General features: G+C 50.7%; 1 protein-coding gene across 1 annotated transcript in view; it reads left to right on the top strand.

The window, feature by feature from the left end:
• sema5ba (sema domain, seven thrombospondin repeats (type 1 and type 1-like), transmembrane domain (TM) and short cytoplasmic domain, (semaphorin) 5Ba) overlaps positions 1-19227 on the top strand; it is a 68727-nt gene that overhangs the window by 24987 nt on the left and 24513 nt on the right. Inside the window, exon 10 of the mRNA XM_056436533.1 lies at positions 19018-19227. This exon is cut by the window's right edge and continues 13 nt beyond it. Within this exon, the coding sequence (XP_056292508.1) occupies positions 19018-19227 (210 nt within the window). The remainder of the gene's footprint in view (positions 1-19017) is intronic.

Here is a 19227-nt window from a genome sequence, read left to right as displayed (position 1 = left end):
GACACCAGCTGCCACAGTATTCATATAAATGTATACCACGTGTGTGTGTGTGTGTGTGTGTGTGTCTGTTGTCAGGAATCCATGGCTGGACCCGTGGTCGCCATGGGGACAGTAGCACCACCTGTGGACGGGCTTCAGTCTGCTACTTTCTCCTGTAACAACTCCACACCGCCACTGGGGCCGGTGTGTAATGGTCACGGACGAGAGGTGGCTGTCCCACCACCTGTCCCACTGTCCCACTGCTCACCTGTCTCCACCGCTCACCTGTCCCCACCCGTCCCACTGTTCACCTGTCTCCACCCGGGTCCCACGCTGCCTCACCTGTCTCACTGCCACCCGTCTCACCTGTCTCTTGCTGCTCACCTTGTCCACCTGTCTCACCCGGGTCCCACTGCCTCACCTTGTCTCACTGCTCTCACCCTGTCTCACCTGTCTCACCTGCCTCAGCAATTTCCTGTCCTCACCCGTCTCACGCCAATCTGCCTCACCTGTCCTCACTGCTCACCTGTCCTCACCTGTCTCACTGCTCTGTGCTCACCTGTCCACTGCTCACCCGCAATCACTGCTCACCCTGTCTCACTGCTCTTGTCTCACTGCTCCGCCTGTCCACTGCTCACGCCTGTCTCACTGCTCACCCTCTGCTCACCTTATAGCCTGTCACCTGTTCACCCTGTCTCACTGCTCACGCCTCCTGTCTCACCTGTCCCACTGTTTCACCTGTCTCACTGCTCACCTGTCCTCTCACTGCTCACCTGTCCCTGCTCACCTGTCTCACCTGTCTCCACTTTCCTCACCCTGTCTCCTGTCACCTGTCTCACCCTGTCCCACTGTTCACCTGTCCCACTGCTCCGCGCAATGTCAACGCTCGCCGCCCCATCTCCTGCCTTCCTGCTCACCTGTCTCATAACTCCGCATAATCACACTGTCTCACGCTGTCTCACTGCTCACCTGTCTCCACACTGCTCACCCCTGTCCTCACTGCTCACCTGTCCTCACCCTGCAATGCAACTCGCAATTGCTCACCCGTCTCACTTGCTCACCTACGTCACACTGCCGCAACTCACCTGTCTCCACTGCTCTTATCACCTGTACCCACTGCTCACACTGTCTCCACGCCTGTCTCACTGCCTCACCTGTCTCACCTGTCTCACTGCTCACCTGTCTCACTGCTCACCTGTCTCACTGTCACCTGTCCCACTGCTGCTCACCTGTCTCACTGCCTGTCTCACACTGTCTCACCGCTCACCCTGTCTCACCTGTCTCACTGCCCACCTGTCCTCACCGTGCTCACCTCATCTCACACTAATCCACACTCACCCCTGTCCACCTGTCTCACCTGCTCTGCCACTGTTCACCTGTCTCACTGCCTCACCCACTGTCCCACCTGTCTCACCGCTCCCACCGTCTCACTGCCCACCTGTCTCACCTGTCTCCACTGCTCTCATCTGTCTCCACTGCTCACCCTGGTTTCACCTGTCCCACCTGCTCACCTGTCTCACTGCCACTCTGTCTCACTGCTCACCTGTCCTCACTGCTCACCTGCTCACCCTGTCCCACCCGCTCTTGCAATCTCACCTGTCACCTGTCCTGCACTGCTCACCTGTCTCACCTGTCCCACTGCTCCACCTGTCCCACTGCCTCACCCGCTCCCCACCTGTCCTCATCCTGTCCTCACCTGTCACACTGCTCACCTGTCCTCACCCGTCCTCACTGCTCCACCTGTCTCCACCTGTCTCACCCGGTCCCACCTGTCTCACTGCCTGCCCCTGTCCCACTTGCTCACACCTGTCCCACCTGTCCCCACTGCCTCACCCTGTCTCACTGCTCACAATGCTCACACACTGTCTCACCTGTCTCACCTGTCCATAACTCACCTGCTCACCCGGTCTCCACTGCTCACCTGTCACTGCTCACCTGTCTCCCGCAATCCCGCAACTCACCTGTCTCACTGCTCTCACCTGTCTCACTGCTCACCCTGTCTCCACCGTTCCACCCTGGGTCATCCACTGCTCACCTGTCTCACTGCTCACCTGTCTCACTGCTCACCTGTCCCACTGCTCACCTGTCCACGTCACCTGTCTCACCTGTCCCACTGCTCACCTGTCTCACTGCTCACCTGTCCTGTCTGTCTCACTCCTGTCTCACTGCCTCACCTGCAATCTCCACCAACTCACCCGCAATCTGCTGCTCACCTTGTCTCACCGCTGCTCACCTGTCTCGCAACTGCTCACCTGTCTCAACTGCTCACCTGTCCTCACTGTCTCACCTGTCTCTTACCTGTCCCACTGCTCAATTGCCCCACTGCTCACCAACTCCTGTCTCACTGCTCACCTGTCTCACCCGTCCCACTGCTCACCCGCTGTCCCACTGCTCACCCATCTCACTCCTTGTCTCCACTGCTCACCCTGTCTCACCTGGGTTCCTGCTGCTCCACCTGTCTCACTGCTCACCTGTCTCCACCTGTCTCACTGCTCTGTCTCACCTGTCTCCTGCTGCCCACCTGTCCCACTGCTCTGCAATACTGTCTCACCCGTCTCACCCCTGTCTCATAACTCACCTGTCCCACTGCTCACCTGTCTCAATTGTCTCAATGCTCACCTGCTCCCACTGCTCACCTGTCCCACTGCTCACCTGCAATCCCACTGCTCACCTGTCTCACTGCTCACCCTGTCTCACCTGTCCCACACTGCTCACCTGTCTCACTGCTCACCTGTCTCACTGCTCACTCCGTCCCACTGCTCACCTGTCTCACTGCTCACCCGTCTCACTGCTCACCTGTCTCACCTGGTCTCACCTGTCCCATTGCTCACCTGTCTCACTGCCTCACCTGTCTCACCTGTCTCAGTGCTCACCTGTCTCACTAACTCACCTGGTCTCACTGCCTCACCTGTCCCACTGCTCACCTGTCTCACTGCTCACGGGTCCCACTGTCACTGTCTCCTGCTCACCTGTCTCACTCACCCCAGTCCCACCGCTCACCTGTCTCACTGCTCACCTGTCTCACCTGTCACTGCTCACCTGTCCTCACTGCTCACCTGTCTCCGCCCGTCCCACTGTCCATAACTCACCTGTCACCACACTGCTCACCTGTCTCACTGCTCACCTGTCTCACCTGTCCCACTGCTCACCCATGTCTCATCGCTCACCTGTCTCACTCTGTCCACTGCTCACCTGTCTCACTGCTCACCTGTCTCACTGCTCACCTGTCTCCACCCGTCTCACCACCAATACTCTCACTGCTCACCTGTCCCACTGCTGCTCACTCTGTCTCACTGCTCACCTGTCCCTCTCACTGCCTCACCTGTCTCACCCCAATCTCACCGCTCACCACCAATCCCACTGTCACCCACCTTCACTGCTCACCTGTCTCACTGCTCACCTGTCTCCACTGCTCACCTGTCTCACCCTGTCTCACCCGGTCTCACCTGTCTCCACCTGTTCTCACTGTCACCTGTCACTGCTCACCTGTCCCACTGCTCCACCTGTCACTGCTCACCTCTGTCTCCTGCTCACCTGTCCACGCTGCTCACCTGTCTCCACTGTCACCCACCTGTCTCACCGCTCACCCGTCTCACTGCCCACCTGTCTCACTGCTCACCTGTCCACTGCTCCACCTGTCCACCCACCTGTCCTCACCTGTCTCACCGTTCAGCCTGTCCCACTGCTCACCCTGTCTCACCTGCTCTCCTCCTGTCCAAGTCTCACTGCTCACCTGTCTCACCTCGCTCACCCACTGTCCCACCTCCTGCTCACCTGTCTCACTGCTCACCTGTCTCACTGCCCTGTCCTGCTCACCCCTGTCCCACTGCTCACCTGCAATACTCACTAACTCACCCATCTCCCGTCTCACCACCTGCTCCACCTGTCTCACCTGTCCTCACTGCTCACCTGTCTCACCTGTCTCACTGCCTCACCTGTCTCCACTGCTCACCTGTCTCACTGCTCACCCGTACCACTGCTCACCTGTCTCCTGCCGTCCCACTGCTCACCTGTCCCACTGCTCACCCTGCCATCCTCACTGCTCCACCTGTCCTCACTGCTCACCTGTCTCTGCTCACAATGCTCACCTGTCTCACTGCCTCACCTGTCCCCACCTGCCTCACCAGTTCACCTGTCTCACTGCTCACCTGTCCCACTGCTCACCTGTCTCACTGCTCCCACCTGTCCCCTGCTCACCTGCCTCACCTGTCCCACCTGTCTCTTTTCGCTCACCTGTCCCTGCTTTCACCTGTCTCACTGCTCCTGTAATGCTCACCTGTCTCACTTGCTCACCCGTCCCACTGCTCACCCACCCACCGCTCACCTGTCTCACTGCTCACCTGTCTCCTGCTCACCTGTCCTGCACTGCTCTGTGTCTCACCTGTCTCTGCTCTGCCCGTCCCTGCTCGCATCCGCGCCACGCAATCTTGCTGCTCACCTGTCCCACTGCCTCACCTGTCTCACTGCTCGCACCATGTCTCACCCAGTTCACTGCTCACCTGTCTCACTGCTCTCACCTGTCTCCTCACTGCTCACCTGTCTCCTACTGCTCTGTCCCCTGCTCTACCTGTCCTGCTCACTATCCACTGCTCACCTGTCTCACTGGCTCACCTGTCCTCACCTGTCCTCACTGCCTCACCCGTCCCACTGCTCCTCTCACCTGTCTCACTATAACTCACCTGTCTCACTGCTCACCCTGTCTCACCTGTCTCACTGCTCACCTGTCTCACCCCTGCCTCACCTGTCCCACTGCTCACCCGTCCCACTGCTCACCCGTCCACCTGTCCTCACTGCCCACCTGTCCCACTGCCCACCCGTCTCACTGCTCACCTGTCTCACCTGTTCACTCATCCCACTGCTCACCACCTGTCCCACCGCTCACCTGCTCCACCGCTCACCTGTCCTCACCTGTCTCACCTGCTGTCTCACTGCTCACCTGTGTCTCACCTGTCTCACTGCTCACCTGTCTCCTGCTCACCTGTCTCACCTGTCTCACTGCTCACCTGTCCTCACTGCTCCACCTGTCCCACTGCTCACCTGTCTCACTGTTCACCGCAATATACTGTCCCTGCTCTGTCTCCCTTTCACTCACCTGTCTCACTGCTCTACCCTCCTGTCACCCACCTCTCACTGTCACTGCCAACTCACTGCCTCACCTGTCTCACTGCTCACCCGTCTCCACCACTCACCCGTCCCACTGCCTCACCTGTCTCACCTGTCCCACCGCCCTCACCCTGTCCCACTGCTCCCACTCCGTCCCACTTTCTCACCCTGTCTCACCACCACCTGTCTCACTACTCTGTCTCACTGGCTCACCTGTCCTCACCTGTCCCACTACCTCACCTGTCTCACTGCCTGCCCGTCCCACTGCTCACCCTGTCTCACTGCTCTTACCTGCACCATCTCCTGCTCACCCTGTCTCACTGCCTCACCCTGTCTCACCTGTCTCACTGCTCACTACCACTGCCTCACCCAGGTCCCACTGCTCACGTCTCATGTCCCACTACCTCCACCTGTCCCACCTGGTCTCATCGCTCACCTGTCCACTGCTCACCTGTCTCACTACTCACCTGTCTCACTGCTCACCTGTCTCACCTGTCTCACTACTCACCTGTCTCACTGCTCACCTGTCTCACCTGTCTCACTGCTCACCTGTCTCACCTGTCCCACTGCTCACCTGTCTCACTGCTCACCTGTCTCACCTGTCTCACTGCTCACCTGTCTCCCTGCCCAGGTTCTGTAACGAGGGCGTCTCATGTCCTCAGCCCATCTTCTGTAGCTCGCCATGGGAGATCCTGAACCAAGGCAGCACCCAGCATTAGGTATGAGTCAACTCAGGGTCCAAGAGCTGTGAGAAGCGGAACAGCTGCCCGGGATGTGCACTGGTAGGACTCACACCTGACCTCCACAGACTGACACCTGGGCTCACACCTGGGGACTCACACCTGAGACTCCCACACCTGACCCACACCTGGACTCACACCTGGAGACACACCTGAGCCTGCTCCGAGCACACACCTGGAGACACACACCCAAGACACACCTGGACTCACACCTGGAGACACACCTGGACTCACACCTGGACTCACACCTGGAGACACACCTGGACTCACACCTGGAGACACACCTGGACTCACACCTGGACTCACACCTGGAGACACACCTGGAGACACACACCCTCAGTTACTCACACCTGAGACACACCTGGACTCACACCTGACTCACACACCTGACTTCACACCTGACAGGCTCACACCTGAGACACACCTGGGAGACACACCTGGACTCACACCTGAGAGACACACCTGTCTACTGTCTAGTTGTGGTGGACTAATCCTCTCCCAGGGTAGTGGGCTGGCGTATGTTGTCACCTGGAGGCGTGTCCCGAGAGGGTGAGGAGAACACTGCCCGGTGGACTCCGTGATGCCAGTGAACGTGACTCAGGTACGGGCGCCGGCAGGAGCAGCAGCGCCATCCGCTGTGCCGGGCGCCGCTGGCAGACGGCCACGAGCTGCAGGTCGGCCGCCGCAAGGTGGAGACGCGTTTCTGCCCCAGCGGGGCGGGACGTCTGCATCCCAGACTTGACAGTAAGAGGAGCCCGAACGCACCACGAGAACATCATCTACCTTCATACTCATGTTCACTGAGCAGAGCCTGAACGCACCATGAGAACATCATCTACCTTCAGTACTCATGTTCACTGAGCAGAGCCTGAACGCACCATGAGAACGTTATCATCTACCTTCATACTCATGTTCACTGAGCAGAGCCTGAACGCACCATGAGAACGTTACCATCTACCTTCAGTACTCATGTTCACTGAGCAGAGCCTGAACGCACCATGAGAACATCATCTACCTTCATACTCATGTTCACTGAGCGGAGCCTGAACGCACCATGAGAACGTTATCATCTACCTTCAGTACTCATGTTCACTGAGCAGAGCCTGAACGCACCATGAGGCGTTATCATCTACCTTCAGTACTCATGTTCACTGAGCAGGCCTGAACAGCACCATGAGAACATCATCTACCTTCAGTCCTCATGTTCACTGAGCAGAGCCTGAACGCACCATGAGAACGTTATCATCTACCTTCATACTCATGTTCACTGAGCAGAGCCTGAACGCACCATGAGAACGTTATCATCTACCTTCAGTACTCATGTTCACTGAGCAGAGCCTGAACGCACCATGAGAACATCATCTACCTTCATACTCATGTTCACTGAGCAGAGCCTGAACGCACCATGAGAACGTTATCATCTACCTTCATACTCATGTTCACTGAGCAGAGCCTGAACGCACCATGAGAACGTTATCATCTACCTTCAGTACTCATGTTCACTGAGCAGAGCCTGAACGCACCATGAGAACGTTATCATCTACCTTCAGTACTCATGTTCACTGAGCAGAGCCTGAACGCACCATGAGAACGTTATCATCTACCTTCATGTTCACTGAGCGGAGCCTGAACGCACCATGAGAACCCTATCTACCTTCAGTACTCGTGTTCACTGAGCAGAGCCTGAACGCACCATGAGAACGTTATCATCTACCTTCATGTTCACTGGTGAGCCTGGGCACCATGAGCGTTATCATCACCTACCTTCATGTTCACTGAGCAGAGCCTGAACGCACCATGAGAACGCCATCATCTGCCTTCATGTTCACTGAGTGAGCCTGAACCAGAGAACATCATCTACCTTCATACTCATGTTCACTGAGCAGAGCCTGAACGCACTATGAGAACATTATCATCTACCTTCATGTTCACTGAGCAGAGCCTGAACGCACCATGAGAACGTTATCATCTACCTTCTCATGTTCACTGAGCAGAGCCTGAACGCACCATGAGAACATCATCTGCCTTCATACTCATGTTCACTGAGCAGAGCCTGAATGCCGAGGCGTTATCATCTACCTTCACTCATGTTCACTGAGCGGAGCCTGAGCGCACCATGAGCGTTATCATCTACCTTCATACTCATGTTCACTGAGCGAGCCTGAATGCACCATAAGAACATCATCTACCTTCATACTCATGTTCACTGAGCAGAGCCTGAATGCACCATGAGAACATCATCTACCTTCATACTCATGTTCACTGAGCAGAGCCTGAACGCACCATGAGAACGTTATCATCTACCTTCATACTCATGTTCACTGAGCAGAGCCTGAGCAGCACCATGAACATCATCTACCTTCATACTCATGTTCACTGAGCGGAGCCTGAACGCACCATGAGAACGTCATCATCTCTTTCGCCTTCATGTTCACTGAGCAGAGCCTGAACGCACCATGAGAACGTTATCATCTACCTTCAGTACTCATGTTCACTGAGCAGAGCCTGAACGCACCATGAGAACGTTATCATCTACCTTCATGTTCACTGAGCGGAGCCTGAACGCACCATGAGAACATCATCTACCTGCATACTCATGTTCACTGAGCAGAGCCTGAACGCACCATGAGAACATCATCTACCTTCAGTACTCATGTTCACTGAGCAGAGCCTGAATGCACCATGAGAACGTTATCATCTACCTTCATACTCATGTTCACTGAGCGGAGCCTGAACGCACCATGAGAACGTAATCATCTACCTTCAGTACTCATGTTCACTGAGCAGAGCCTGAACGCACCATGAGAACATCATCTACCTTCATACTCATGTTCACTGAGCAGAGCCTGAATGCACCATGAGAACATTATCATCTACCTTCAGTACACATGTTCACTGAGCAGCCTCAGAACGCACCATGAACGTTATCATCTACCTTCAGTACTCATGTTCACTGAGCAGAGCCTGAACGCACCATGAGAACATCATCTACCTTCATACTCATGTTCACTGAGCAGAGCCTGAACGCCATGAGAACATCACCTTCAGTACCTTCATGTTCACTGAGCACAGCCTGACGCACATGAGAACGTTATCAGCTACCTTCATACTCATGTTCACTGAGCAGAGCCTGAGCACCATTCATGAGAACGTTATCATCTACCTTCATACTCATGTTCACTGAGCAGAGCCTGAACGCACCATGAGAACGTTATCATCTACCTTCAGTACTCATGTCCACTGAGCAGAGCCTGAACGCACCATGAGAACATCATCTACCTTCATACTCATGTTCACTGAGCAGAGCCTGAACGCACCATGAACATCATCTACCTTCAGCTCATGTTCACTGAGCAGAGCATGAACGCACCGAGAACGGCTTATCATCTACCTTCAGTACTCATGTTCACTGAGCGGAGCCTGAACGCACCATGAGAACATCATCTACCTTCAGTACTCATGTTCACTGAGCAGAGCATGAACGCACCATGAGAACGTTATCATCTACCTTCATGTTCACTGAGGCCTGAATGCACCAGAACATCATCTACCTTCAGTACTCATGTTCACTGAGCAGAGCCTGAACGCACCATGAGAACGTTATCATCTACCTTCATGTTCACTGAGGAGCCTGGCACCATGAGAAGACATCATCTACCTTCATACTCATGTTCACTGAGCAGAGCCTGAGCACCATGAGAACATCATCTACCTTCATACTCATGTTCACTCTGCACAGCCTGAATGCACCATGAGAACGTTATCATCCACCTTCATACTCATGTTCACTGAGCGGAGCCTGAGCGCACCATGAGAACGTTATCATCTACCTTCATACTCATGTTCACTGAGCAGAGCCTGAGCAGCACCATGAACATCATCTACCTTCATACTCATGTTCACTGAGTGAGCCTGAGCACCATGAGAACATCATCTACCTTCAGTCTCATGTTCACTGAGCAGAGCCTGAACGCACCATGAGAAATCATCTACCTTCATACTCATGTTCACTGAGCAGAGCCTGAGAACGTTATCATCTACCTTCATACTATGTTCACTGAGCAGGGCATTTCATGAGAACGTTATCATCTACCTTCATACTCATGTTCACTGAGCGGAGCCTGAACGCACCATGAGAACATTATCATCTACCTTCAGTACTCATGTTCACTGAGCAGAGCCTGAACGCCATGAGAACGTTATCATCCACCTTCATGTTCACTGAGCAGAGCCTGAATGCACCATGAGAACATCATCGTCTGCATACTCATGTTCACTGAGCAGAGCCTGAACACCATGAGAACATCATCTACCTTCAGTACTGTTCACTGAGCAGAGCCTGAATGCACCATGAGAACGTTATCATCTACCTTCATAGTCATGTTCACTGAGCGGAGCCTGAACGCACCATGAGAACGTAATCATCTACCTTCATACTCATGTTCACTGAGCAGAGCCTGAACGCACCATGAGAACATCATCTACCTTCATACTCATGTTCACTGAGCAGAGCCTGAATGCACCATGAGAACGTTATCATCTACCTTCATCATGTTCACTGAGCAGAGCCTGAACGCACCATGAGAACGTTATCATCTACCTTCATACTCATGTTCACTGAGCAGAGCCTGAACGCACCATGAGAACATCATCTACCTTCAGTACTCATGTTCACTGAGCAGAGCCTGAGCACCATGAGAACGTTATCATCTACCTTCATACTCATGTTCACTGAGCAGAGCCTGAACGCACCATGAGAATGTTATCATCTACCTTCACACTCATGTTCACTGAGCAGAGCCTGAACGCACCATGAGAACGTTATCATCTACCTTCATACTCATGTTCACTGAGCGGAGCCTGAACGCACCATGAGCATCATCTACCTTCAGTACTCATGTTCACTGAGCAGAGCCTGAGCACCATGAGAACGTTATCATCTGCCTTCATACTCATGTTCACTGAGCAGCCTGAGCACCATGAGCGTTATCATCTACCTTCATACTCATGTTCACTGAGCAGAGCCTGAACGCACCATGAGAACATCATCTACCTTCATACTCATGTTCACTGAGCAGAGCCTGAACGCACCATGAGAACATCATCTACCTTCAGTACTCATGTTCACTGAGCAGAGCCTGAACACCATGAGAACATCATCACCTTCATACTCATGTTCACTGAGCAGAGCCTGAACGCACCATGAGAACGTTATCATCTACCTTCATACTCATGTTCACTGAGCAGAGCCTGAACGCACCATGAGAACATTATCATCTACCTTCAGTACTCATGTTCACTGAGCAGAGCCTGAACGCACCATGAGGCGTTATCATCTACCTTCATGTTCACTGAAGGCGGGCGAGCCTGAACGCACCATGAGAACATCATCTACCTTCAGTACTCATGTTCACTGAGCAGAGCCCGAACGCACCACGAGAACATCATCTACCTTCATACTCATGTTCACTGAGAAGAGCCTGAACGCACCATGAGAACGTTATCATCTACCTTCATGTTCACTGAGCAGAGCCTGAACGCACCACGAGAACATCATCTACCTTCATACTCATGTTCACTGAGCAGAGCCCGAACGCACCACGAGAACATCATCTACCTTCATACTCATGTTCACTGAGCGGAGCCTGAACGCACCATGAGAACGTTATCATCTACCTTCAGTACTCATGTTCACTGAGCAGAGCCTGAACGCACCATGAGAACGTTATCATCTACCTTCAGTACTCATGTTCACTGAGCAGAGCCTGAACGCACCATGAGAACATCATCTACCTTCATACTCATGTTCACTGAGCAGAGCCTGAAGCACCATGAGCGTTATCATCTACCTTCATGTTCACTGAGCGAGCCTGACCACCATGAGAACGTTATCATCTACCTTCATGTTCACTGAGCGGAGCCTGAACGCACCATGTGAACGTCATCATCTACCTTCATACTCATGTTCACTGAGCAGAGCCTGAACGCACCATGAGAACATTATCATCTACCTTCATGTTCACTGAGCAGAGCCTGGCGCACCATGAGAACGTTATCATCTACCTTCATGTTCACTGAGCGGAGCCTGAACGCACCATGAGAACATCATCTACCTGCATACTCATGTTCACTGAGCAGAGCCTGAACGCACCATGAGAACATCATCTACCTTCATACTCATGTTCACTGAGCAGAGCCTGAATGCACCATGAGAACGTTATCATCTACCTTCATACTCATGTTCACTGAGCAGAGCCTGAACGCACCATGAGAACATCATCTACCTTCATACTCATGTTCACTGAGCAGAGCCTGAACGCACCATGAGAACGTTATCATCTACCTTCAGTACTCATGTTCACTGAGCAGAGCCTGAACGCACCATGAGAACGTTATCATCTACCTTCAGTACTCATGTTCACTGAGCAGAGCCTGAACGCACCATGAGAACATTATCATCTACCTTCAGTACTCATGTTCACTGAGCAGAGCCTGAACGTACCATGAGAACATCATCTACCTTCAGTACTCATGTTCACTGAGCAGAGCCTGAACGCACCATGAGAACATTATCATCTACCTTCATACTCATGTTCACTGAGCAGAGCCTGAACGCACCATGAGAACATCATCTACCTTCATACTCATGTTCACTGAGCAGAGCCTGAACGCACCATGAGAACGTTATCATCTACCTTCATACTCATGTTCACTGAGCAGAGCCTGAACGCACCATGAGAACGTTATCATCTACCTTCATACTCATGTTCACTGAGCGGAGCCTGAACGCACCACGAGAACGTTATCATCTACCTTCAGTACTCATGTTCACTGAGCAGAGCCTGAACGCACCATGAGAACATCATCTACCTTCATACTCATGTTCACTGAGCAGAGCCTGAACGCACCATGAGAACGTTATCATCTACCTTCATGTTCACTGAGCGGAGCCTGAACGCAGCACCATGAACATCATCTACCTTCATACTCATGTTCACTGAGCAGAGCCTGAACGCACCATGAGAACGTTATCATCTACCTTCAGTACTCATGTTCACTGAGCAGAGCCTGAACGCACCATGAACATCATCTACCTTCATACTCATGTTCACTGAGCGGGCCTGAGCGCGCCATGAAGACATCATCAGCCGGTACTCATGTTCACTGAGCGGAGCCTGAACGCACCATGAGAACATCATCTACCTTCAGTCCTCATGTTCACTGAGCAGAGCCTGAACGCACCATGAGCGTTATCATCTACCTTCATACTCATGTTCACTGAGCGAGCCTGAGCACCATGAGAACGTTATCATCTACCTTCATACTCATGTTCACTGAGCAGAGCCTGAACGCACCATGAGAACATCATCTACCTTCAGTACTCATGTTCACTGAGCAGAGCCTGAATGCACCATGAGAACGTTATCATCTACCTTCATACTCATGTTCACTGAGCAGAGCCTGAACGCACCATGAGAACGTTATCATCTACCTTCATACTCATGTTCACTGAGCAGAGCCTGAACGCACCATGAGAACATCATCTACCTTCATACTCATGTTCACTGAGCAGAGCCTGAACGCACCATGAGAACATTATCATCTACCTTCATACTCATGTTCACTGAGCAGAGCCTGAACGCACCATGAGAACGTTATCATCTACCTTCAGTACTCATACCCTTGTTCACTGAGCAGAGCCTGAGCACCATGAGAACGTTATCATCTACCTTCATACTCATGTTCACTGAGCAGAGCCTGAACGCACCATGAGAACATCATCTACCTTCATACTCATGTTCACTGAGCAGAGCCTGAACGCACCACGTGAACATCATCTACCTTCAGTACTCATGTTCACTGAGCAGAGCCTGAACGCACCATGAGAACGCCATCTACCTTCATACTCATGTTCACTGAGCAGAGCCTGAGCGCACCATGAGAACATTATCATCTACCTTCATACTCATGTTCACTGAGCAGAGCCTGAAACTTTCATGAACGTTATCATCTACCTTCACACTCATCCTCACTGAGCAGAGCCTGAAGGCAACATAAGAACGTTAGCAGCTGCCTTCATACTCATGTTCACTGAGCAGAGCCTGAGCACCATGAGAACATCATCTACCTTCAGTACTCATGTTCACTGAGCAGAGCCTGAGCGCACCATGAGAATGTTATCATCTACCTTCAGTACTCATGTTCACTGAGCAGAGCCTGACGCACCATGAGAACATCATCTACCTTCATACTCATGTTCACTGAGCAGAGCCTGAGCACCATGAGAACGTTATCACCTTCATACTCATGTTCACTGAGCAGAGCCTGAGCACCATGAGAACGTTATCATCTACCTTCAGTACTCATGTTCACTGAGCAGAGACTGAGCAGCACCATGAGCGTTATCATCTACTTTCATACTCATGTTTACTGAGCAGAGCCTGAGCGCACCATGAACATCATCTACCTGCATACTCATGTTCACTGAGCAGAGCCTGAACGCACCATGAGAACATCATCTACCTTCAGTACTCATGTTCACTGAGCAGAGCCTGAATGCACCATGAGAACGTTATCATCTACCTTCATACTCATCTACCTTCAGTACTCATGTTCACTGAGCAGAGCCTGAACGCACCACGAGAACATCATCTACCTTCATACTCATGTTCACTGAGCAGAGCCTGAACGCACCATGAGAACGTTATCATCTACCTTCAGTACTCATGTTCACTGAGCAGAGACTGAACGCACCATGAGAACGTTATCATCTACCTTCAGTACTCATGTTCACTGAGCAGAGCCTGAAGGCACCATGAGAACGTTATCATCTACCTTCATACTCATGTTCACTGAGCAGAGCCTGAACGCACCATGAGAACATCATCTACCTTCATACTCATGTTCACTGAGCAGAGCCTGAACGCACCATGAGAACATCATCTACCTTCAGTACTCATGTTCACTGAGCAGAGCCTGGGCAGCACCATGAACGTTATCATCTACCTTCATACTCATGTTCACTGAGCAGAGCCTGAACGCACCATGAGAACATCATCTACCTTCAGTACTCATGTTCACTGAGCAGAGCCTGAACGCACCATGAGAACATCATCTACCTTCAGTACTCATGTTCACTGAGCAGAGCCTGAACGCACCATGAGAACGTTATCATCTACCTTCATACTCATGTTCACTGAGCAGGGCCTGAATGCACCATGAGAACGTTATCATCTACCTTCAGTACTCATGTTCACTGAGCAGAGCCTGAACGCACCATGAGAACGTTATCATCTACCTTCATACTCATGTTCACTGAGCAGAGCCTGAACGCACCATGAGAACATTATCATCTACCTTCATACTCATGTTCACTGAGCAGAGCCTGAATGCACCATGAGAACATCATCTACCTTCATACTCATGTTCACTGAGCAGGCCTGAAGCACCATGAGAACGTTATCATCTACCTTCATGCTCATGTTCACTGAGCAGAGCCTGAACGCACCATGGCACCATGAGAACATCATCTACCTTCATACTCATGTTCACTGAGCAGAGCCTGAACGCACCACGAGAACATCATCTACCTTCATACTCATGTTCACTGAGCAGAGCCTGAACGCACCATGAGAACGTTATCATCTACCTTCATACTCATGTTCACTGAGCAGAGCCTGAACGCACCATGAGAACGTTATCATCTACCTTCATACTCATGTTCACTGAGCAGAGCCTGAGCAGCACCATGAGAACATCATCTACCTTCATACTCATGTTCACTGAGCAGAGCCTGAACGCACCATGAGAACATTATCATCTACCTTCAGTACTCATGTTCACTGAGCAGAGCCTGAACGCACCATGAGAACGTTATCATCTACCTTCAGTACTCATGTTCACTGAGCAGAGCCTGAACGCACCATGAGAACATCATCTACCTTCAGTACTCATGTTCACTGAGCAGAGCCTGAAGGCACCATGAGAACGTTATCATCTACCTTCAGTACTCATGTTCACTGAGCAGAGCCTGAATGCACCATGAGAACGTTATCATCTACCTTCATACTCATGTTCACTGAGCAGAGCCTGAACGCACCATGAGAACGTTATCATCTACCTTCATATGTTCACTGAGCAGAGCCTGGGCGCACCATGAACATCATCTACCTTCATACTCATGTTCACTGAGCAGAGCCTGAACGCACCATGAGAACATTATCATCTACCTTCAGTACTCATGTTCACTGAGCAGAGCCTGAATGCACCATGAGGCGTTATCATCTACCTTCATTCATGTTCACTGAGCGGAGCCTGGGCACCATGAGAACATCATCTACCTTCATACTCATGTTCACTGAGCAGAGCCTGAACTTTCATGAGAACATCATCTACCTTCATACTCATGTTCACTGAGCAGGCCTGAATGCACCATGAGAACGTTATCATCTACCTTCAGTACTCATGTTCACTGAGCAGAGCCTGGGCAGCACCATGAGAACATTATCATCTACCTTCAGTACTCATGTTCACTGAGCAGAGCCTGAATGCACCATGAGAACGTTATCATCTACCTTCAGTACTCATGTTCACTGAGCAGAGCCTGAACGCACCATGAGAACATTATCATCTACCTTCATACTCATGTTCACTGAGCAGAGCCTGAACGCACCATGAGAACGTTATCATCTACCTTCAGTACTCATGTTCACTGAGCAGAGCCTGAACGCACCATGAGAACGTTATCATCTACCTTCATACTCATGTTCACTGAGCGGAGCCTGAACGCACCATGAGAACGTTATCATCTACCTTCGGTACTCATGTTCACTGAGCAGGAGCCTGAACGCACCATGAGAACATCATCTACCTTCAGCTGTTCACTGAGCCTGAGCGCACCATGAGAACATCATCTACCTTCAGCACTCATGTTCACTGAGCAGCCACCATGCTGCGAACATCATCTACCTTCATACTCATGTTCACTGAGCAGGCCTGAATGCCATGAACATCATCTACCTTCATACTCATGTTCACTGAGCAGAGCCTGAACGCACCATGAGAACATCATCTACCTTCATACTCATGTTCACTGAGCAGAGCCAGAGCAGCACCATGAGAACGTTATCATCTACCTTCATACTCATGTTCACTGAGCAGAGCCTGAACGCACCATGAGAACGTTATCATCTACCTTCAGTACTCATGTTCACTGGAGCAGAGCCTGAATGCACCGCAGAACATTATCATCTACCTTCAAATTACTCATGTTCACTGAGCAGAGCCTGAACGCACCAATGAGGAAGCGTTATCATCTACCTTCACTTCCTCATGTTCACTGAGCAGAGCCTGAGCACCATGAACGTTATTACGACCATTACATGTCATTTAGCAGACGCTTTTATCCAAAGCGACTTACAATAAGTGCATTTCAACCTAGAGTACAAACTAAGAGTACAAACTAGAGTACAAACCTAGAGTACAAACTAAGAACAACAAGAACATCTACCTTCATACTCATGTTCACTGAGCAGAGCCTGAACGCACCACAATGTAACTGAAAGGAACCTAAACTGGTTTGTGTGTGTGTGTGTGAGAATAAACACAGTGCGAAGAGACGAAGAGCGTGACCTGTTAGACCCTTTAGCTCCCCGACATTCTGTTAGGGATGGGGTCACAGTCCAGAACACACACACACACACACACACACACACAGACACACATAGACTGGTTTAAACAAAAAAAGAAAAAACACAAATTAATTATGTATATATATATACATATATATGTATATAAATATATACATATATACTACCGTTCAAAAGACTCTCAAAATGGCCAGAAAAAAAGAAGTTTCATGTGAAATTCGCCAGTCTATTCTTCATTCTTAGAAATAGAGGAAAGCTATTCATACGAGAAATTGCAAAAGAAACTGAAAGATGTCCTCCAGCGGTGTGTATACTCCTTCAGAGAACAACAACAGCTCTAACCAAGAACAGAAAAGAGAGTGGGAGGCCCGGGTGCACAACTCAGCAGAGACAAGTACATTAGGTCTCTAGTTTGAGAAATAGGCGCCTCAAGGGTCCTCAATGGCAGCTTCTTTAAGTAGTGCCATAGCGCCAGTGTCGACAGTGAAGAAGGCGACTCCGGGATGCTAGCCTGGGCAGGTAGCGAAAAAGAAAGCCATATCAGGACTGGCCAATCAAAAGAAAAGATTGGTATGGGCAAAGAACACAGGCATTGGACAGAGGAAGATTAGGAAAAATTAATTTCTGGACGGAAGTGAATCCAAGTTTGAGGTGTTTGGATCCACAGAAGAACATTTATTGAGCATAGAACAGGTGAAAAGATGCTGGAAGAGTTCCTGACACCATCTATCAAGCATGGTGGAGGTCATGTGATGGTCTGGGGCTGCTTTGGTGCTGGGAAAGTGGGAGATCTGTGCAGGTAAAGGGATTTTAAATAAGAGGAAGGCTATCACTCCATTTTGGCAACGCCATGCCATACCCTGTGGGCAGCGGCCAGTTGGAGCCAATGTCCTCCTCCAACGGACAATGACCCAAAACACACCTCCACATTGTGAAGAACTATTGAGGAAAAAGCAGGCAGCTTGCTGTCTGTAATGCGATGGCCAGTCACCAGATCTCAACCGACGGGCTGTTGTGGAGCAGCTTGACGGTAGTCCTCAGAAGTGCCCATCAAGCCAATCCAACTGTAGAGTGCTTCAAGGCGATGGGGTGACATTTCAACAGATTACCTCAACAGATTAACAGCTAGAATGACAAGGTCTGCGATACTGGGTGCTGCAAAAGAACTTTGGCCGAAAGCAAGTTGAAGAACAAAATTAATACTTCAAATACAAATCATTATTTCTAACCTTGTCGATGTCTTGACTATATTTTCTATACATTTGCTCATTGATAAATAAAAGTGTGAAAGGTTTCATGGAAACGAAATTGTCTGGTGATCTGAAACTTTTGAGCAGTGAGTGTATATATATATACATATATGTATATATATTTATATAAATATATAAATATGTATTATATATATATATATGTATGTCTGTATATATATACATATATATGTATATATATATTTATATATATAAATATACGTATATATGTGTATATATATGTATATATATGTTATACATTGTTATTAGTGTGATGATCTCTTCCCTCTCGTCCTCCAGCGCTCGTGGAGCAGCTCCTGAAGACGCCGGTCTCGAGGGCCCCGGCCTTTGAGCCTCCTCTGGGAGACTTCCTCTGGCCTCCTCTGGTTCTCCTCCTGAAGCTACGGAGCGGAGGAGGGCCTGCAGCGGGCCGGAGGGCCAGGGCCCCGCAACACTGCAGGAGTCGCTGGACTACCAGGACTGCAACCTGCAGGCCTGTCCCGGTGAGGC

This window comes from Pseudoliparis swirei, chromosome 2, assembly GCF_029220125.1.
Source record: "Pseudoliparis swirei isolate HS2019 ecotype Mariana Trench chromosome 2, NWPU_hadal_v1, whole genome shotgun sequence".
In the NCBI taxonomy this organism is placed as follows: domain Eukaryota; kingdom Metazoa; phylum Chordata; class Actinopteri; order Perciformes; family Liparidae; genus Pseudoliparis; species Pseudoliparis swirei.
This window is presented reverse-complemented; position numbering and strand designations above follow the sequence as displayed.